This window comes from Rhinopithecus roxellana, chromosome 3 (assembly GCF_007565055.1).
Source record: "Rhinopithecus roxellana isolate Shanxi Qingling chromosome 3, ASM756505v1, whole genome shotgun sequence".
NCBI classification, from domain to species: domain Eukaryota; kingdom Metazoa; phylum Chordata; class Mammalia; order Primates; family Cercopithecidae; genus Rhinopithecus; species Rhinopithecus roxellana.
The window spans coordinates 40,701,884-40,725,175 of record NC_044551.1 but is presented as its reverse complement, the minus strand read 5'-3'; the positions used below and the strand labels follow the sequence as shown (position 1 = coordinate 40,725,175).

Genomic DNA, 23,292 nt, shown 5'->3' with positions numbered 1-23,292 from the left:
ACTGCCCAGGTCCCAGATTAGCATGTATATATCAAGATACTGCTTTGTAACGACTAAGACAAGATATTTATCTCCTTGTGCCTTGGTTTTCCTAATTCTAAAATGAGGAAAATAATGGTATCTATCACTTGAGGTTATTGTGAAGAATACATGCAAAAATGCTTTGAAAAATGCTTGGAACAAAGCTCACATAAATGTTAATTATTGTGCATACATTAACGTAATACAAAATCTATTGCAGAAACACTAAAAGTGGGGGGAAAAGTACATCTTAGAATCAGATATTTAAAATTTAAACGAGCTATTTTTCATGGTGACCAGCAGGATTACCTGAGCAAATTAACAGGAATTTAAGAAACTTTTGTCTTCCTGAATCTCAAAAAAACAAATACATACACACACAAAAGCAACAACAATAAAAAGAAATGTAAGGACCCCACTTCTAAGAATTTGAATTCAGTAGGTCTGAGGTTTGATACCAGAGCATCTGTGTGTGTGTGCGCGCGCACGTATGTGTGTATACATATATATATATATATATATATTTTTTTTTTTTTTTTTTTTTTTTTTTTTTTGAGACAGGGTCTTGCTGTCACCCAGGCTGCAGTGTAATGGCACAATCATGATTCACTATAGCCTCGACCTCCCAGGCTCAAGTTAGTCCCACCTCAGCCTCCCAAGTACCTGGGAGTACATGTGTGTGCCACCATGCTCAGCTAATTTTTGATTTTTTGTACAAATGAGGACTCACTATGCTGCCAGGCTGGGCTTGAACTCCTAAGGCTCAAGCAATCCTCCTGCCTTGGCCTCTCCAAGTGTTGAGATTACAGGCATGAGGCAAACACCTGGCCTCAGAGAATCTGTAGTAAGAGAGCCAGGCAATTCTAAAATGATGTCAGAAAAAAACCACTTTTTCTCAAAGCAAGCTTAAGAAATTGATACTAAGCACAGGCTGCCATTCAGGGTTTCTGTAATGAGTATAATTCTTAAGTAAGAAAGGAGTTCATGCCAGACTTCACATGTGCCATTTCTGTAGGTTTCTCTATTCCTAACCAATCATGTATTAAATAAGAATAGTTAGGAAAGTGAACATATTTTGAGTTACAAGGCATTTGCAAACATAATTACTCATTTGATTCTTTTCAAGAACCCCAAGAAGAAGGCATTATTCCCATTTCAGAGAGGAGGGAAATAAGTTTACACAAAAACAGTAAGTGACAGACCCTCTACCTGGCCCTCCTAGCTCCTCTTAACTCACCAGACATGCCCTTCCCAACCTTTTTGTTTCCTAATACTTATTTTTAATTGCTGCATAATATTCTACAGTACAAGTTATCTCAATTTAACCAACTATTTCCTTGTTAATGGTTAATCAGTTTGATACTGATTAACTGTTGGTTAAACTTTGCAGTTTTTTGCCATTAAAATATTCTAATACTCACCTTTGGAAATGTATCTTTATATATTGGCGCTTTTGTTTCTACAGAATACATTCCTGAAATAGTACTGTTGGGTTAAAAGGTCTATGTAATTTGTTTTGATATTTCCAGACCACTCTCCAAAAAGACTAGCAATTCAAGATTCTACCAACAATGTGTGCAAATATGTGTTTACCCACATTCTCATAAGTACTAGATGCTAATTACTTTTTAAAACTTTTCCTATCGAGTCTTGGTTTCTTTCCATATACAGTGTATCTTCTGGCCATTTGAAATTCCTCTTCCATAAGCTACCTGTCCAAATCCCTTGTTCCACATTCCACTTTACTGCCTTCCTATTTTTATCTTTTCAATTTCTGGGAATTCTCTATGCCTGGGATATTAAACTTTAGTTTGTCACGACTGCCAAATATTCTTTCTTGCTTTACTATTTGTCTCAGGACTTTGTTGCTAATTTTGTCTTTTTAAAATTTTTTTCCTTAAGAGAGAGAGTCTAGGCTGGAGTGCTGTGGCACAATCATAGCTCACTGCAGCCTCGACTTCCTGGGCTCAAGGGGTCCTCTCACCTCAGCCTCCCAAGTAGCTAGGACTACAGGTGCATGCCACTGCACCCGGCTCATTTAAAATTTTTTTTTGTAGAGATGAGGTCTTACTATGTTGTCCAGGCTGGTCTTCAACTCATGGGCTCAAGGGATCCTCCTGACAGGCTTCCAAAGCGCTGGGATCACAAGTGTGAGCCACTACACCTGGCTTTAATTTCATCTTTTATAACCACTATTTCTTTCTGCTAAGGTCAAAGGTGTTTCTTTTCTTTAATGGCTTCTGGGTTTCCTGCCTTGCTAAAGAAGGGCTCTCTTACTCGAAAGCTAGACAATACTTTCCTAATTTTTGAAAATATTTTTGTTTGCCACGTAATTCAAAAAATGTATGTATTAGAAAAGTATGATGAGACATGAAAAGTTTACATTTAATTAGATGAACACTGGGTAAGTTTTAAGTGGCAGTATTTGTCTCTAATTAGGACCATTCAGATAGCCTGATAGGTAGTTTTTATACACAAAATTCTCTCCTACTCACAAGTCCCAGAGAGTTAACACTAACTTAATCACTTTCATCCCAGCCAATGAAGTGTTATAACACAGGTAAGTAAAATGATCATTGTTACAGGGATACTCTTCAATCAGCTATATACTTTATTATTTTTTAAGTGTTTGAAGGATTATTCCCAAACTCACTTTGTAATTTGTAACGATGACTAGTGCCTTTCCACCAAATAATCAACATACCTTGTTGCTCCAGATCATACTGGGTCACTGTGTCCCTGATCCCAATACCCCTGAATCTATTTATCTTAAACTTCGTGGCATGTAACTAAATTCAAAACCTAAGCTGGAACAGAATGTCAAGATGATTTTGATGTAATTATTATTATTTTTTGGGGGGGCCAAGAGTAAACACACTTCACACTGGGGAAGAAGAATAAACCAAAATAACTCAAAACAGTAACTGAAAACACCAATCCCAAAATACTCACACAGCAACCAGTTGGATTTTGAATTTGATTGATGTTGGGTTAAATTCTGGCTTGCTCAAATTATGTTCACATTTCTAAAAAGAAAACAAATACAATGTGTATCAGAAGACAACAACACACTTTGTTGATCCATAGAGCTGCTAAATTCAGAAGGATAGCATTTACGAGAATTTTGTTTTGTTTTATTCTGATATAAGACCATATGTTTTTGAAATAGTGTATAGCAACCAAAGTTTATAAAAGATGTTTGCACTTCCTGATATGTGCAACCACACTATCCAATATTATTATACCTCTGTGGTACTTAAAAACTACTAAAATAACTAACACATACTGAGTACTTACTGTATGTGCAAAACAACATGCTCACTAGTTTAACTGGATTTAAGTATCACATCAACTTTATGAGCTAGGTATACATATTATATTAAGGTTGCCATATTATAGATGATTAAAATGGTATACAGGAAGGGTAAGTAACCTGCGCAATTTCATAGAGCCAATAATAATGGACACTGTGATTTAAATCCAGGTAGTAAAATTCCAGATCCCATGCTTTAAAGTACAGTAACAATGACTATTTTTGAGATAGGGTATCACTCTGCCACCCAGGCTGGAGTGCAGTGGCACAATCAAAGCTCACGACAGCCTCCAACTCCTGGGCTCAAGTAATCTTCCTGCTTTGGCCTCCCAAAGTGCTGGGATTACAGGCATGAGCCACTGCACTGGGACAGTAATAATTATTTACTACTTTCTTAAATATGTACTACATACACCTGGTTAAATTTTTTTTTTAGCAGTACAAAATAGGTGTCCAGTGTAAAGATTACCCATTATCTGTCTGTCCCCTTGTTCCTCTCCCCAGATAGCCTATGCACATAAAAGTACAAGCATACATCACATTGCTTTTTTCACAATAACACAAAAGGGGAACATTTTATATTTATTCTCTTGCTTTTTTCATTTACTCTATCTTGGAATTAATTCCATTTCAGTACATATAGAGGAGCCTCTGTGTCCCACTGTAACAATTTCTATAACTTACATAAGATAGAAAATGATGGACACTCAGGATGTTTCCATTATTTTGCTACTGTAAGTAATGCAGCAGTGAGTGTTCTAGTACATTAATCTATTTCCTAAGTGTCTAAGTATCTGTAAGACAATTTCCTAAGAGTAGATCAAAGGGTGTATGCATTTGCTATTTTAAAGGATACTGCAATATAACTGACTAATATGATGATTATGAAATGATATTCCATTGCAGTTATTTTAATTTTTCGTTTTCTCATTGCAGTTTTAACATACATTTCCCTGATTTGTGTATAAATCTGAATATCCTTCATATTTATTGGCTATTGGGATTTCCTCTGCCATAACTTGAATGTGAGGATCTGCTGGTTATTTTTATTTCCTTGCTGATTCGCTGAAGTTCTTTACATATTCTAGACATTAATCTATTGTTAATAATATACCTTGCAAACTACTTTTCTCAGTCTACAGCTTATCTTTTCATTTCTTTATGGGTTTTCTTTGGCATGAGGGTACAAGTTTTACTTTTAATGAAGTAAAATATGTAACTTTACATTATAGTTTGTGCTTTTCTGTCTTACTTATGAAACATTCCCCTACCCAGAAGTCATGAAGGTATTCTCCTGTATTTTCTTCTAGAAGTTTGGCTCTTCAAATTTCCAACATTCCTGAAATTAACTTCTGTGTAGGGTGAGGTAGCAACCCAATTTTATTTTCTTCCGTATAATCACTTGACCTAGCAAAATGTAATAGCCTATTCTTTCCCCAGTGATCTACAATGCCATATTTAGCATATAACAAATTTTCTCATATGCATGGGTCTATGTCTGCATATATATAGACACATTTTTGTTTATATGTACGTTTGTACTTTCCCACCTTTTTTATATAAAAGTTGCATACCTACCATGCACTTTGCTTTTTGCATTTAAAAATGTATCCCATATTAACACATTCTTTTAAATAAATTTATAGTACTCATTGTGTGGATATACCATAATCTCTGCATATTTTGGTTTGTATTTGTGGAGGTGCAAGGTAGAATCCTAAAAGTGAAGTTGATGAGACAAAAGGTAACTTTACTTTTGGCAGACATTACTATATTAATGGTGCATTACATAACCATATTTATATAAATTTATATCAATTTAATTCATATATATCTATCACTAATCTTTTTTAAGAAATCAACTTCTGATTCTGTTGCTCTTTTGTATTTTATATTGGTTTCTTAATTTATTGTATTTTATCTTAGTTTATTGTATTTTATGTTGGTTTCTTCATTTATTAACGCCTGCTCTCTGGACTTTGCTGTTTTTTTCCCTAACTTCTTCAAATGGATTCTGATGTCACTAATCTTTTAATATTTCTTCTTTTCTAATATATACTGCATAGCTAAGCATGGCCTTAGTTGTATCCTGTAAGTTTTGCTATAAAGAAATTACTGATTTCCAACTTAACTACACTGTGATCAAATAATATACTTTAATCATTTCATCTTCCAGCTGACAGCCTCAGCAAGAGAAAGCATAGGGACTCCAATGGCAGCAGCAGCATGTGCAAAGAAACGATCATGAAACTTGGTAGACAATATTGTGTGGGTGCCCCAGGTCTCTCCAAGCTGACTATATATTTTGTTATTTTAAAAAACCTGTATTTATTTATTTTTTTGACAAGTTTTGCTCTTGTAGCCCAGGCTGGAGTACAATGGCATAATCTCGGCTCACTGCAACCTCTGCTTCCTGGGTTCAACCAATTCTCCTGTCTCAGTCTCCCGACAAACCTACATTTTAAGTAGAATTTTTAAAAATATAAGCTGGTGTAAGGCTATATGACTTTTGATCAAAACAACAAGATGCAGGGCTTCTAAATACAAGGGATCATCTGAAATGAACGTTGTTTGAATATTCATTGTCTAATTTTGAGGGTTCCAGTATTTACGTGAAAATTTAACAATTTTTAAAGAAGTCCTTGGAAATGGGTACTGACAATGAATCTCCTTAAAATAGAATTTTAAAGCTTTTCAACACACTGGAACTCTCCCTGGCTTTGTACCAACCCCACAACTGAGCGAAGCCACCTCGAGACATGCATTGCTCTGCAGCTGGATACTCTTAACAGCTTGCACAAGGGAGTTCACTTAAAAAGAGATAGTGTGTAGCTTAAAATACATTAATTTGTATAAAATAACTTGCTCTGCTATTAAAAACCATTATAATGTCTTTAATAATATCAGCTGGCACTTAAATATTTTTGGAGTGAATATTATCACTAAAGTTATATATGACTCCTACAAAAATATGGTTGTATCATATTAAAGAGACCTGTATTGATTTGCCAAGATCCTGCAACTTAGCAAAGGTATTACCTTCCTTGGATTTGTGCTTTGTGATTTAGTATGCTGTACCATGGGCTGGTTATGCTAACTGAAAAAATAAAGTCATTATTTTTCACAGTACTCTAAGCTTAAGCAGAAGAACAGCTGTTCACATCTTTTAGCAGTGCACGTTTGTCTGCCTTACAAATGCCATGTGTCCAAATCGTGGTTTTGTAATTGCTAAGGAATATGTCAGGTTATTTGAAAACAATTACTTTTTGAAGTAACTGTGACCACAAAACATCATTTTTACATGAAAAGTTGTCTATCATTTGAAATTATGCAAATGATGTCTTGATCTAAAGCACAAACCCCAGGTACTTATGTTTTTAATAATATGGTGCCACTGCAGGGGTTGGGGGTGGTGGGGAAGAACAAGGATAATGACGGGGAGGATTGGCCTAACTAACCACTAAGTGAATTGTACTGCAGCTTTAATTTATGAGAAATCCTTATCTGGGATATTGGAGGGCAGCTGTAAACTGAAAACAATCCAGTAAATGTACCTTGTTTATATTTTATACCAGGCAATTATTAACTGCTAAATAATAGCTCTGATATTTGCAACTGTTGCATACAGAGTACTTTTGCTAAAAGTTAATTAGCTCTTGCCTTTAATTTTACAGTGTTTAATGTGATAAACTTCCAGTCATGTTTCCTATAAAAGAGACCATTTAATATATGTATATAAACCACAGTAATAGTATAACATACTATTTAAAATTTTTTTTTCTACTTAAAGTATTTAAGGCTTCTTAGGACATTTCTAAAGCAGATTAAATCCAATAAAGTTCCTGATTTTTTTTTTGTAACTGGAGATAGTTTTTTCAACTGAAATAACATTTCAGCTAAATAAAGCATTGTTAAATACTGATATCTGATAAAAAATTGCCTTGTATAATTTCTGCAATTTATATTTGTTCCAAAAAAGGTATAATGCCCTAATGTTAAAAGATTTTAAACAGATCCTTATCCTTTGATTTTTAAAACTCTGATCCAATGATAAAATTCTATAAATTTTCATTTTCCAGTGCAGTTAGGTAGCAAAATACCTGGTAATTCATAACTTTTACCTGTTAAAATATAAACACGCAACAAGCAAACATATTTAAGAGTACTAAATGGAAATAAAGTGTTCAAAAGAGAAACCCCTGTGTTATCGAGCATCTTAGTCTATGTATTATTATTAAAGTATAAATATGATTTAAAGAAATCTTTTCTTGTTAATAAAAACTTTCTTTTAACTGAAAAAAAAAATTCATCTCCTGAAAAACGTTCATACTTACTTTCTAATAATCCAGTATATAGTCAACCTTTATAAGTGTTCTGTATGTACTTGGAAAGAGTGCAAATATTCTGCAGATATTGCGTACAGGGGTCTATATATGCTCATTTGGTCAAGTTTACTAGTTAAATTCTCCAACTGTTCTAGATTCTTACTGATTTTCATCTATTTGTCCTCTAGGTTACTGAGAGATGTCAAAATTTCCCAAAATGATTTGTCCATTTATGTAATTTTCTCAAATGTCGCTTTATATATTTTGAGTCTGTTTTTCGGTGTGTATGACTTTAGATGGTTATATCTTCTTTGTAAATTGAATCTTTTTTTAAACAAATTATCCCTCTTTTAAAAAAATTAGTGTTTGTCCAGTATTTTTCCCACTTCTCTCTACTTTCAACCTTTCTGAGTTCTCCTGTTTGCACTTCTTGTAATAAACATATAGATGGGTCACTGCAATTTGCTTTATTATTTAGACTGACAATGTCTGTCTTTTTTTTTTTTTGAGACAGAGTCTTGCTCTGTCGCCCAGGCTGGAGTGCAGTGGCGTGATCTCCACTCACTGCAAGCTCCGCTTCCCGGGTTCACACCATTCTCCTGCCTCAGCCTCCCGTGCAGCTGGGACTACAGGTGCCCGCCACCGCGCCCGGCTAATTTTTTTAATGTATTTTTAGTAGAGACGGGGTTTCACCGTGTTAGCCAGGATGGTCTTGATCTCCTGACCTCGTGATCCACCCATCTCGGCCTCCCAAAGTGCTGGGATTACAGGCGTGAGCCACCACGCCCGGCCCAATGTTTGTCTTTTAATGGAAGCATTTAGTTCACTGTATTTAATGTAAATACTGATACATCTGGATTTTAATCTACTATCTTACTACACACATTCTTTTTTTTTTTTTTTTTAATTTAACAAACAGGGTCTTGCTTTGTCACCCAGGCTGGAGTGAAGTGGTGTGATTACTGCTCACAGCAGCCTCAACCTCCTGGGCTCAAGCAATTCTCCTGCTTCAGCCTCCTGACTTGCTGGGACTACAGGTGTGAACCACCACATTGGCTTTTTTTGTTTTTGTTTTGGTAGAGACAGGGTCTCACTATGTTACCTAGGCTGATCTCAAACTCCTGAGCTCAAGTGATCTTCCTGCCTTGGCCTCTCAAAGTGTTGTGATTACAGGCAGGAGCCCAGGTCTTCTATTTGAACCACCAATTCGATGTTCCTTTGCCCCTTCTTTTTCTTTCTTTTCATAAAGGGTTTTCATTACAAAAATTTTCTAACATGTACAAAAATATAGAATGATATTACAAATCTCTAGGTACCCATCACCCAACTTCAACAACTATCAATGTGGGAATATATATGCAGGACTTGAATCTATGCTCCCAGGTTAACTAAACAAAAAGAATCAGCAACTTGTTATCAAAAATCAGCAACAGTGGCCAATCTTGTTTCATTTATACTCTTACCCATTCCTCATCCCTCATTATTTTGCAACAAATATCAGAGATCATGTCATTTCCTCCATAAATATTTCTGTATTCTCCAAAAGAGAAAGACATTAAAAAACAAAAAACAAAACAACAAAAAACAGTACTATCATTATTCCTAAAAAGAAAAAAATTTTTTTTTTTTTTTTTAAAGAGTCAGGGTCTTACTGTATTGCCCAGGCTGGAGTGCAGTGGCTACTCACAGGCACGATCATCACACACTATAGTCTCAAACTCCTCAGGCTCAAGGGATTCTCCTGCCTCAGCTTCCAGAGTAGCTGGGACTACAAGTGCGTGTCACTGTGCCCTGCCCAATAGTTCTTTAATAGCATCAAAAATCCTACCAGTGTTTACATTTTCTCAAAGATTTCACAAATTTTTCTTTCCTTCTTTCCTCTTTCCCTTCTTCCCTCCTCCCCTGGGCCCTTTCTTTCTGTTTTATTTGAATCTGAATCTACATAAAATCTACATGTTGTGTTTGGCTGGTAAACTTTTAAGTCTCTTCTAATCTAGAGAATGATTACATAACATTAGCCACCAGTGACATGTGGTTATTTAAATGAAATTAAAGACTGACTCAGTACCTCAGCTGCACTATCACATTTCATGTGCTCAATAGCCACACGTGCCTAGTGGCTATCATGCGGGACTGTACAGACACACAATACTTTCATTACCAGAGAAAGTTCTGTTGGATAGTACTCATCCAAAAGGTTTCCTTTCCGTCTTGCTTTTACAATTTATTTATTGAAGAAACTCTGTCATTTGTTCTGTAGATTACCCGAGCCTGGATTTTGCTGATTTTTCTTTTTTCTTGCTTTCTTTTAAATTGATTAATTTTTTATTGGTCCTCCCTGAGCCTGAACACTAGCCTAAAAGTTATACACTCTTTCACTATTCTTTTAGGGGTTAACCCTATGTACCTAACCTTCAGATATTTCATTTCTACATCTGTAAAACAGGTTTAACAGCAGTACCTACCTCACAGAGTTGTTTACATTGAAAGCATTTAAAATAGTGCCTGGGCAATTAGTATGTTCCCTACAAGTATTTTCTGTATTTACTATATTCCAAAGGTGTTGACATTGGTCAGACACCAACCACATTTGTTTTTGCTTTCCTCCTGTACAAATGGCCATTCTACAGAATGGAATACTTACACGGCAGCGCAGGGACCGTTTGATCAGAAGATGTTTGTGGCGAGGATACAGCTGTGAAGCACAGACTGGCTGGAAGTCAGGCTGTAACAGACGCTGCTGAAGGGTGGTTACTAGAAAGAAAGGCAGAAAACAGGCTTAGTTTACGGTGACCTTCAAAATCAGACTTTCATGTAGTAGTAATTACACGAAGCATTACTTTTATGTAATGAAAGTATGAACAGTGTTGTTCATAAAAAATGAAAATACAGAAATTTTTTTTTTTTTTTTTGAGATGGAGTCTGGCTCTGTCTCCCAGGCTGGAGTGCAGTGGCCGGATCTCAGCAAGCTCCGCCTCCCGGGTTTACACCATTCTCCTGCCTCAGCCTCCGGAGTAGCTGGGACCACAGGCGCCCGCCACCTCACCCGGCTAGTTTTTTGTATTTTTAGTAGAGACAGGGTTTCACCGTGTTAGCCAGGATGGTCTCGATCTCCTGACCTCGTGATCCACCCGTCTCGGCCTCCCAAAGTGCTGGGATTACAGGCTTGAGCCACCGCGCCCGGCCGAAAATACAGAAATTGGACAGGCATTTTAGATTTCAAACAATTACTTCTATTACAGCTGTTTTATTTTCTACATATCACTTTAAAACTAACAACTATTCCATTAAAAATCTCAAATCACTAGATATATAAATAACAAAAACAGAATTAGATGGAGACTAGAAACAAAGTAGAAAAACATAGAAAATTACCTTCTGTTAAATTTACTGGTCTTGTATAATAGTCTTCAGGTAGAGGTTCCACTTCATCCACAGCCTGAGCTGGCTCAATCTTTATCTCTTTCTGGTCCTCTCCTTCTTTAAGGCTAAAAGATAAAACAAAACAAAACAAAATAAAACAAAAAAAAAACAGTTAATTTCTCAAGGATCCACCTGATTATCCTCAGTCTATGATATCAATAATTGAATGGAAGTATTCCTGTGTCATAGAATATCTGTTCAGCGTAGGTCTTTTCTAAGTACGAGAATCTTCTTTTCCATTGGCAACTGTGTGTGTGTGTGTGTGTGTGTGTGTGTGTGTGTGTTTAATCTCATTTCTTTGATATTCATTTTGATACTTGCTATTCTCCTCAAAGTCATTTCATGTGTAAACTTACGAAAGTCCGGCAAGGGTACTGATGGATGCACCAGCTCGTGGTCGCTGAAGCCTGGTTCCAAGACCATATTTGTCCTAAACAAAGTTCAGAAATTCCTATTAGAAAGCCCACAGTTACACACCCTATTTATCAAAAGAAAGAATTTTGGGTAGGATAGCATGAGAAGCTCAGGGAAATAAGCAAAAAAAAAAAAAAAAAAAAAAAAAAAAAAAAAAAGCTAATTTAAAGGCTTCTTTTAAAGAAAGCAATTTGTAGCCCCACATCATGATTCTATTCTTAAAATAGTAACAGCACTAAACATAGAGATTGAAACTACATTAATACAGTAAAAATGAACCAAATGTGAGCTTCTATTAGCAATCTAAAAATATCTAAGCTACGGCTCAGGCAAGAGCTATGTGGCGTGTCTAAGATATACAACAGACGTCTTCCTGGAACACCAGTGGTCATCTGCTAACTTCTTCAGGGTCAGCAAGAATCATAAAGGAGAACTTACCACTACATGAATAGTATGTTGCTGTAGAGCCCCAAAATAGCAGCAGGTTGCAACAGAGACAAAAAATGCAGCATAAGATAGAAGCAAACGAATATAGCAGGCAGGTTATATGGGAAAATTGGAAAAATCATTCATTTAATTAAAATTCTACCTCTAAATATAACATACATTGGTGCATATGAGGACTGTACCACTGGACCTATTCAGAAAAATTCACTTCTTTTTGCAAATGAGGGTGTTTTGCAAGTGTTAACATTTTTAAATTCTAATCTAGATTTTTTTTTGAGACCGAGTCTCACTGTCACCCAGGCAGGAGTGCAGTGGCACTACCTTGGCTCACTGCAACCTCTGCCTCCTGGTTCAAGCGATTCTCATGCCTCAGCCTCCCAAGTAGCTGGGATTACAGGCATGTGCCACCATGCCCAGCTAATGTTTTGTATTTTTAGTAGAGACAGGGTTTCATCATGTTCACCAGACTGGTCTTGAAATCCTGACCTCAAGTGATCCTCCTGCCTCAGCCTCCCAAGGTGCTGGTATTACAGGCGTGAGCCACTGCACCCGGCTCAATCTAGGTATTTTTACATGGACTTTACCAACCCTTAGGGTTTCAATGACTTAACTAATTTTCATGTGGATGCAGTATGACAAGTTGCTTAACTAGGTCTCATTTCCCCAAGTGTAAAATGGGGATATGATATTCCACAGGATTTTTGTGAGGATTAAATAAAGTAATACATGTAAAGTGTTTAGCACAGAGCTTGACACATCATTGCCATTCAATAAATGTTATTTATTGAATGTCAATCTGCTGGGCCCCAAGCAAGCACACAGAAAACAAACTGTACTATGACAGCAAATAAAACTCGGGGAAAATAACAAAAACTCCAAATCCTAATCTCTTTCTTCTTACTAGCAGTACATAAACTGGTAGAGAATGACTCTCATAAATAATTCTTACCAAAAATTCTACTTGCATATGTTACTATTTACCCACACAAGTGCACTATGTTAAAAAGTCAGTGTTTTTCATCTTGGAGAAACAGGTGAGGATGTTAAACAAGTTATTATAACTAAAGCTGAGAAACCACTACTGCCAGGATGTCAAAGGTGGGCTACGGGAGTAATACGACTAAAATCTACCATTTGCCCACCTCCTTTTTCTCAGACTTTCTGTAATAAAAAAGCTGTATGTAGAGCTCTGCAGTGTCTACAAAATTAACAGTCTTTCTGGGGAAATAATCAGAAGATAAAGGGGAGTGATGGAGAAAGAAACACAAATGTCCTTAAAACACAAATAACTCAAACAGAACTATGGATATAGCAAAAGCCTAACTATCGGACTTAAACGTCTATAATTTGAAGAATCCCTCTCTCTGCTACCCACCATTCAGGAATGTAGGACAATGGCCATTTTCTGAAATGATCACTGTTCTTAGGCCCTACAGGTCTTGCAAATCATTTTAGTACCAAATTCTCACCGAAAAAGCCAGAGGCATATAGTTTCTACGTCGTGCCAGCTTCTTGCGATCTCGCTCAACCTTCTCTTTCTGAGCAAGCTGCTGGTAATATTCAATCAATTTGTTCATCTGTAAAACAATCACAGACTCAGTACACAAAAAAGCTAACAGAAAACATACCAAATTAATCAACTACACTGATTAGACACATAATGAATAGAGAAGACAAATTATTAAGGTGGGCAAGTTTGCCCTTTTTCTTCAAAGAGAATTTTTCTTTGTTATGTGATTTGTTTTCCGAAGTGAAATGGAAAACTGAAGTTCAAGGACAGGATGAAATGGGCAATGAAAAGGCTCGAAAATTTTCTGCTCTCTTATTTCATTACTTATTTACCCTCACGGCTGCTCTGATTTTTTTTCTGCATGGCCACATGACATTTATTTCTAAGAACATGATATTTTATACTGTATTTTATTCCCCAACTACATCACACTTAAAAATTTTTTAAATACATTTTAATTATAAAAGCAATATATATTAATCATAAAAAGTTCAAACAAGGCTGGGCATGGTGGCTCACGCCTGTAATTCCAGCTCTTTGGGAGGTTGAGGTGGGTAGATCACTTGGGGCCAAGAGTTCAAAACCAGCCTGCACAATAGAGTGAGACCTTGTCTCTATAAAAAAATGCAAAAATTAGCTGGGCATGGTGGCATATGCCTACAGTCCCAGCTACTCAAGAGGATGAGGTGGCGAAAAAGAAATGGCGGATAGGAGGCAGAACTAACTTGCAGCTTCCCCTCAGACAGACAGAACAACTTGTAGAGATTCACACTGTGAACTTTTACTCCAAGAACTACTGCAGGAACATACTAGGAAAACTGAAAGAATTCACAGACCCTTTGAAAGAAGTGGCTTGTTGCTGCAAAATGAGACAGCAGAAAAACTGTGAGTGCCCAAAGTGTGAGAGGGGGAAAATCCACCTTCAAACATACATCCTCACTGGAGAACCTAAAAATTCAGATCATGGGAGGAAAATTTAACCTTACCTAGTGCTGAAACAAATTTAGAGAGCCGAGTGAAATATAAAAGTAGAAGAAGCAACAGCGGGAAGAAGCCTGTAGGCACTCACGGCTCCCAGGGAAGCCATTTCTGATTTCAATCTCACAGGGGGCCTAGGGGAGCTAGGGGAGAGCTGCCAGTGGAATTGAGGAAGGACCACACGGAGACAGAAACTTCCAGGTGAACTTTGTAATAATTTTGACCGAGAGCAAATTTTCCTGGGCAGAATCAGGATGGGGAGGGTGCGAAGGGGAAGCACAGATATGAGCACATAAGCCACAGCAGTTGAGAAGGCGTGGGGTCCAAAAGGCTGGCTTGCTTTCTCAGCAGGTAGGCTTATGAAGGCAAGATCTTGGCCCTGCAAACTCCATGCTGTTGGTGGGGCATGGTGGGAGTGAGACTGGCCTTGCTGGCTGCATGGGAGCTGGGTGAGGCCTGTCACTGCTGGCTTTCCCCTACTTCCCTGGCCACCTATATGACACAGCAGAGGCAGCCATAACGCCCCTGGGAACATAACTTCATTGGCCTGAGAACCACACAACTATCCTCCACGGCAGCCACAGCAAACCCTGCCCAAGTAGAGTCTGAGCTCAGACATGCCCCCATGTGATGGTCTTTCTCTACCTGCCCTGGTAGCCCAAGACAAAAGACTGTAAACTCTTGGGAGTCTTACGGCCCCACCAATCACCTGAGAAACCGAAATACTTATCCAGGCAACCTTAGGGCAAGCTTGTATCCCCACCACACTACTGCAGCTGATACTTTCTTGAAAGCGCCACCTCCTGGCTGCAGGCCAACTCAAGCCATTACAGCAACTCATAAAAGAACAACTCTGCCCTCAAAAGGAGAAAATAGCAGCTAATTCCACCACCTGCAACATCCTGGCTAACCAGAGGTCCTGAGTCTGTCCCCATGATAATTCACTGCTAGCACAACCAGCATTAAAGAAAACTAGCACACAAAACTGAACTACAACCAAGGACCCTCACAGAGTCCACTTCACTCCCCTGCTACCTCCACCAGAGCAGGTGCTGGTATCCACAATGGAGAGACCTGAAGATGCATTGCATCACAGGACTCTTTGCAGACACTCCCTAGTACTAGCTCGGAGACTGGTGGCTCTGCTGGGTGGCTAGACCCAGAGCAGCAGTAACAATAATTGTAGTCCAGTTCTCAGGAAACCACATCCCTAGGGGAAGCGGGAGAGCACCACATCAAGGACCCATGGAACGGGACAAAAGAATCTGAACAGTAGCCCTCAAGTCCCAGATCTTTCCTCTGACATAGTCTATCCAAATGAGAAGGAACCAGAAAAACAATTCTGGTAATATGACAAAACAAGGTTCTTTAACAATCCAAAAAGATTACACTAGCTCACCAGCAATGGATCCAAACCAAGAAGAAATCTCTCAATTGTCAGAAAAAGAATTTAGAAGGCCAACTATTAAGCTACTCAAAAAGCTACTCAAAGGGGCACCAGAGAAAGGTGAAAACCAACTTAAGGAAATAAAAAAAAAAATACAGGTTATGGACGAAAAAAATCTCCAGAGAAACAGACAGCATAAATAATAAACAATCACAATTTGAGAAATGAAAGACACACTTAGACAGTCTTTTGAATTAACCAAATCTGACAAAGAAAAAAGAATAATAATAATAACAATAAATAAAGCCTCTAAGAAGTCTGGGATTAAGCTACCAAAACTAAGAATTGGTGTTCCTGAGGAAGAAGAGAAATCTAAAGGTTTGGAAAACTTACTTGAGGAAAGAACAGAGGAAAACTTCCCTGGCCTTGCTAGAGATCTAGACATCCAAATACAAGAAACTCAAAGAACCCCCAAGGAATTCATCACAAAAAGATCATCACCTAGGCACATAGTCATCAGGTTATCTAAAGTCAAGACAAAGGAAAGAATCTTAAAAGCTATGAGGCAAAAGCATCAGGTAACCTATAAAGGAAAACCTATCAGGTTAACAGCAGATTTCTTAGAGAAACCCTACAAGCTAGAAGGGACTAGGGTCCTATCTTTAGCCTCCTTAAACAAAACAATTATCAACCAAGAATTCTGTATCCAGGGAAACTAAGCTTTGTAAATGAATGAAAGATAAAGTCTTTTTCAGATGCACAAACACTGAATTTGCCAGTACCAAGCCAGCACTACAAGAGCTGCTAAAAAGGAGTTAGTTCTAAATCTTGAAACAAAACCTTGAAACTCACCAAAATAGAACCTCCTTAAAGTATAAGTCTCACAGGGCCTATAAAACAGTAACACAATGAAAAAAAAATCTAAATATTCAGGTAACAACTAGCACAATTAATAGAATAGTACCTCACATCTCAATACTAATGTTAAATGTAAATGGCCTAAAGGCTCCACTTAAAAAATATAGAACAGCAGAATGGAGAACAATTTACCAACCAAGTATCTGCTGTCTTCAAGAGAGTCACCTAACACCTAAGGACTCACATAAACTTAAGGTAAAGGGATAAAAAAAAAAAAGATATTCCTTGCAAATGGACACCAAAAGTGAGCAGGAGTAGCTATTCTTATATCAAGCAAAACAGACTTTAAAGCAACAACAGGTAAAAAAGACAAAGCGGGACATTATATAATCATAAAAGGACTAGTCCAACAGGAAATATCACAATCCTAAATATATATGCACCTAACACTGGAGCTCCAAAATCTATAAAACAATTACTACTACACCTAAGAAATGAGATAGAAAGCAACACAATAATAGTGGGAGACTTCAGCACTCCACCAACAGCACTAGACAGGTCATCAAGGTAGATGGTCAACAAAGAAACAATGGACTTACACTATACCCTAGAACAAACGGACTTAACAGATATTTACAGATCATTCTACCCAACAACTGCAGAAGATACACTCTATTCATTAGCACATAGAATATTCTCTAAGATAGAACATACGATAGGCCACAAAGCACGTTTCCATACATTCAAGAAAACTGAAATTATATCAAGTATTCTCTCAGACAGCAGTGGAATAAAATGGAAAATCACCTCCAAAAGGAACCCTCTAAATGATGCAAATACATGGAAATTAAAATCTTCTGAATGCTCACTGGGTCAACAATGAAATCAGGATGGAAATTTAAAAACTCTCTGATCTGAATAATAGCAAGACACAAGCTATCAAAAGCTCTGGGATACAGCAAAAACAGTGCTAAGAGGAAAGTTCATAGCATTAAATACCCACATCAAAAAGTCTAAAAGAGCACAAATAGAAAATCTAGGATCATACCTCAAGGAACTAGAGAAACAAGAACAAACCAAACCCAAACCCAGCAGAAGAAAAGAAATAACAAAGATGAGAGCAGAACTAAATGAAATTGAAACAAAAGAAACAATACAAAAGATAAATGAAACCAAAAGCTGGCTCCTTGAAAAGATAAACCAAATTGATAGAATGTTAGTGAGATTAACCAAGAAAAGATGAGAGAAGATCCAAATAAGCTCAATTAGAAATGAAATGGGAGATATTACAACTGATACCACAGAAATAGAAAAGATCATTCAGGGCTACTATGAACACCTTTATGCACACAAACTGGAAAACCTGGAGGAGATGGATAAATTCCTGGAAATATACAGCCCTCCTAGATTAACCCAGAAAGAAACAGGAACTCTGAACAGACCAGTAACAAGCAGTGAGATTGAACTGGTAATTTTAAAAAATTGCCAACAAAAAAACATCTAGGACCAGATGGATTCACAACTGAATTCTAACAGACATTCAAAGAATAATTCGTACCAATCCTATTGAAACTATTCCAAAAGATAAAGAGGGAATCCTCCCTAAATCATTCTATGAATCCAGCATCACCCTTGTACCAAAACCAGGAAAGGACATAACAAAACAAGAAAACTACAGACAGACATCCCTGATGAACACAGATGCAAAAATCCTTAACAAAATACTAGTTAACTGGACCCAACAGCATATCAAAAAGATAATACACCATGATCAAGTGGGTTTAATACCAGGGATACAGGGATGGTTTCACATACCCAAGTCAATAAATGAAATACACCATGTAAACAGAATTAAAAACAAAAATTGCAAGGATCATCTCAATAGACACAGAAAAAGCATTTGACAAAATCCAGCATCCTTTATGAGCAAAACCTTCAGCAAAATCAGCATGGAAGGAATATACCTTAAATAAAAGCCATCTATGACAAACACACAGCCAACATTATACTGAACAGGGAAAAGTTGAAAACATTCCCACTGAGAACTGGAACAAGACAAGGATGCCCACTTTTACCACTTCCATTCAACACAGCACTGGAAGTCCTAGCTAGAGCAATCAGACGAGGAAAGAAATAAAGGGCATCCAAATCAGTAAAGAGGAAGTCAAACTGTTGCTGTTTGCCGATGCTATGCTCATATGCCTAGAAAACCCTAGAGACTTATCCAAAAAGCTCCTAGATCTGATAAATGAATTCAATAAAAGGTTGGGTGCAGTGGCTCACGCCTGTAATCCCAACATTTTGGGAGGCCAAGGTGGGCAGATCACTTGAGGTCAGGAGTTCGAGACCAGCCTGGCCAACATGGTAAAACCCCATCTGCACTAAAAAAATGCATGGTAGCAGGCGCCTGTAATCCCAGCTACTCGGGAGGCTGAGGTAGGAGAATCACTGGAACTTGAGAGGCAGAAGTTGCAGTGAGCCGAGTTTGCACCACTGCACTCCAGTCTGCTGACAGAGCGAGACTTCATCACAAAAAAAGAAAAAAAAGTATTGAATTCAGTCAAGTTTCAGGATATAAAGCCAATGTACAGAAATCAGTAGCACTGCTATACACCAACAGAGACCAAGCTGAGAATCAAATCAAGAACTCAACCCTGTTTACAACAGCCGCAAAAACCCCACTCAAAATACAAAAACAAAACACTGAGGAATATACCTAGCCAAGGAGGTAAAAGACCTCTACAAGAAAAACTACAAAATACTGTTGAAAGAAACCATAGATAACACAAACAAATGGAAACACATCCCATGCTCATGGATGGGTACAATTAATACTGTGAAAATGACCATACTGCCAAAGCAGTCTGCAAATTCAATGCAATTCCCACCAAAATACCATCATCCTTCTTCACAGAACTAGTAAAAACAATCCTAAAATTCACATGGAACCAAAAACGAACCTAAATAGCCAAAGCAAGACTAAGCAAAAAGAGCAACTCTGGAGGCATCACATTACTCAATTTCAAACTATATATAAGACTAGAGTCACCAACGCAGCACGGTACTGGTATAAAAATAGGTACACTAGATCAATGAAACAGAATAGAGAACCCAGAAATAAACCAAATACTTATAGACAACTGATCTTTGACAAAGCAAACAAAAACATAAAGTGGGGAAAGGACATCCTCTTCAACAAATGGTGCTGGGATAATTGGCAAGCTACATATAGAAGAATGAAACTGGATCCTCATCTCTCACCTTATACAAAAATCAACTCAAGATGGATCAAAGACTTAAACCTAAGACCTGAAACCATAAAAATTCTAGAAGATAACACGAGAAAAATCCTTCTAGACATTGGCTTAAGCAAAAACTCCATTACTAAGAACCCAAAAGCAAATGCAACAAAAACAAAAATAAATGGAACTTAAACTAAAAAGCTTCTGCACAGCAAGTGAAATAATCAGCAGAGTAAAAAGACAACCCATAGGGTGGGAGAAAATCTTTGCAAACTATGCATCCAACAAAGGACTAACATCCCAAATCTACAAGACACTCAAACAAATCAGCAAGAAAAAAACAAATAATCCCATCAAAAAGTAGGCAGAGGACATGCATAGACATTTCTCAAAGGAAAATATACAAATGGCCAACAAACATATAAAAAAAAGGTCAACATCACTGATGATCAAGGAAATGAAGATCTAAACCTACTCCTGCAAGAATGGCCTTAATTAAAAAAAAAAAAATAGATGCTGGCATGGATCTGGTGAAAAGGGGACACTTTTACACTGTTGGTGAAAATGTAAACTACTACACCACTATGGAAAACAGTATGGAGAATTCTTAAGGAACTAAAAGTAGATCTACCATTTGATCCAATAATCTTACTACTGGTATCTACTCAGAGGAAAAGAAGTCACTGCATGAAAAACACACTAGCCCGCACGTTTACAGCAGCACAATTCACAACTGCAAAAATAGGAAACCAGTCCAAATGCCCATCAGTCAACGAGTGGATAAAGAATATGTGGTATATATACATCATGGAATACTACTCAGCCATAAAAAGTAATGAAATAATGGCATTTGCAGCAACCTGGATGCAATTGGAGACCATTATTCTAAGTAACTCAGGAATGGAAAACCAAACATCATACATTCTCACTCATAAGAGGGAGCTAAGCTATGAGGTCACAAAGGCACATGAATGATACAATGGAATCTGGGGACTCAGGGGGAAAGCTGGGAGGGGGGTGAGGATAAAATACTATACATTAGGTACAGTGTGCCCTGCTCAGGTGATAGGTATGCCAAAATCTCAGAAATCACCACTGAAGAATTTATCCATGTAAGCAAACACCATGTGTTCCTCAAAAACCTATTTTTTTTTAAAGGCTGAAGTGGGAGGATTGCTTAAGCCTGGGAGGTTGAGGCTGCAGTGAGCTGTGATCATGCAATTGCATGCCAGACTGGGTGACAGAGTGAGATCTTGTCTCAAAAAAAAAAAAAAAAAAGTTCAAACACCATACAAATGAAAAGAATAAAAAGCAAAGCTTCTCTTTTATCCCTTATGCCCAAGTTGACTTTTCTACTCATCAGAGGCATCAACTATTACTAGTTTAGATATCTTTCTTACTCGGAGAAAAATATATTTTAAAATACTTGTATGTAGATGTATAGCTTTGATGTGTATAAAAATAAATACTTATTCCTGGCCTCAAGCAATCCTCCTGCCTTAGCTTCCTGAATAATGGGAATTACAGGCATGAGCTACTGCATTTGTCTGTACTGCATTCTTTTTCTTTTTTTGAGACATGGCCTTGCTCTGCTGCCTAGGATGGGAGTGTGGTGGTATGATCATAGCTCAATGCAGACTTGAAAACCTAGGCTCAAGCAATCCTCCCACCTCAGCCTCCTGAGTTGCTGGGACTATAGGCATGCACCACCATGCTCAGCTAAATTTTTAATTTGTTTGTAGAGATGGGGTTTCACTATATTGCTCAGCCTGGTCTTGAACTCCTGGGCTCAAGCAATCTTCCTGCCTCAGCCTCCCAAAGTATTGGGATTACAGGCATGAGCCACCACACCTGGCTGTTTATGACATTTCTAAGAGTATCTGAGAACAAATGGAACCTTAACTCACTGGTGGCTGTGTGAAGAAAAAACAAAAACTTGGTTCCTTTTCCTGATGCACAATTCAAATACAGAACTAAAGCTACACCTAGGATTCTCCATTATCTTAAGTCACCTGGAAAAAAGTGACAGTGTAATTCCAATGTCTTACAATGAGGAGCACTGTATGGACTTCTAAACACAGGTCATATCCACTGATAAAATGCAAGATCTTCAGTCTTTTACTCAATTTTTTTCTGATTTCATCCCCTCTCTCTGTTCACCCTTTACTTACCCGTTGTGTGTGAGGATTTTCAGGTTCCTGCCAACCGCCACTAGCTACAAAATAAAAGAATATTAAACAAGACTTTCATAATGTGATAATTTTATTTTCATAAAACAAGTCTTCTGTAGGCCATAAAATGAAACTTAAAACATAAGTTATACAGACCAGAATGGTCTATATAACTATATAGACTAATGGTCAGAACAAAATTTTTAAAAAACATCTAATGATGGTGATAACAATCACCACCACCACCATGACTAACGCACAGCCACTGTGCCAGGCACTTGAAATGTATTACATTTCCTTTTATTCTCATAACAACCCTCTGAGGTACGGACTCTTATTATTAGTCTCATTTCATATATGAGGAAACTGAGGCTCAGAGATGTTAAATAACTTGCTCAAAGTCACACGGAGAGTAAGTGGTAAAACAATGTTATTTGTCTATGGCTACATACATATGTGGAGAAGTACAAAGACATGCATGGATGCTAATAAACACTGAATTCAGGATTGTGATTATTATCTCTAGCAGGCAGAGAGGAAGACAGATAAAATAGGGGGAAGGGCTTAAACTGTTTTGGCTGATTCAAACTCAGTCTGACTCCAGAGACTTTGCTCTTATCTGTAACACCGTGCATTTTCTACGTTCTATGACCTTGGCTTAGAGAAGAATTTCTTTTCTTTTCTTTTTTTTTTTTTTTTTGAGATGGAGTCTCGCTCTGTCGCCAGGGCTGGAGTGCAGTGGCCGGATCTCAGCTCACTGCAAGCTCCGCCTCCCGGGTTCACGCCATTCACCTGCCTCAGCCTCCCAAGTAGCTGGGACTACAGGCGCCCGCCACCTCGCCCGGCTAGTTTTTGTATTTTTAGTAGAGACGGGGTTTCAACGTGTTAGCCAGGATGGTCTCGATCTCCTGACCTCGTGATCCGCCCGTCTCAGCCTCCCAAAGTGCTGGGATTACAGGCTTGAGCCACCGCGCCCGGCCGAGAAGAATTTCTTTCTTTTTTTTTTTTTTTTTTGAGACGGAGTCTCGCTCTGTCGCCCAGGCTGGAGTGCAGTGGCGCGATCTCTGCTCACTGCAAGCTCCGCCTCCCAGGTTCCCGCCATTCTCCCCGCCTCAGCCTCCGAGTAGCTGGGACTACAGGCGCCCGCCACCGCGCCCGGCTAGTTTTTTGTATTTTTAGTAGAGACGGGGGTTTCACCGTGTT

The 23,292-nt window shown here is 37.9% G+C and overlaps 1 protein-coding gene across 2 annotated transcripts in view; it reads right to left on the bottom strand.

Annotated features, from left to right (window-relative positions):
* Positions 1–23,292, bottom strand: part of DCTN4 (dynactin subunit 4) — a 45,973-nt gene that overhangs the window by 11,783 nt on the left and 10,898 nt on the right. For both annotated transcript variants that reach the window (XM_010373664.2, XM_030926868.1), the window contains exons 4-9: positions 22,090–22,133; positions 13,413–13,520; positions 11,439–11,512; positions 11,035–11,147; positions 10,304–10,413; positions 2,974–3,047 (exon numbers count right to left, since the gene is read on the bottom strand). In XM_010373664.2, coding sequence (XP_010371966.1) covers positions 2,974–3,047; positions 10,304–10,413; positions 11,035–11,147; positions 11,439–11,512; positions 13,413–13,520; positions 22,090–22,133 — 523 coding nt within the window. The remainder of the gene's footprint in view (positions 1–2,973; positions 3,048–10,303; positions 10,414–11,034; positions 11,148–11,438; positions 11,513–13,412; positions 13,521–22,089; positions 22,134–23,292) is intronic.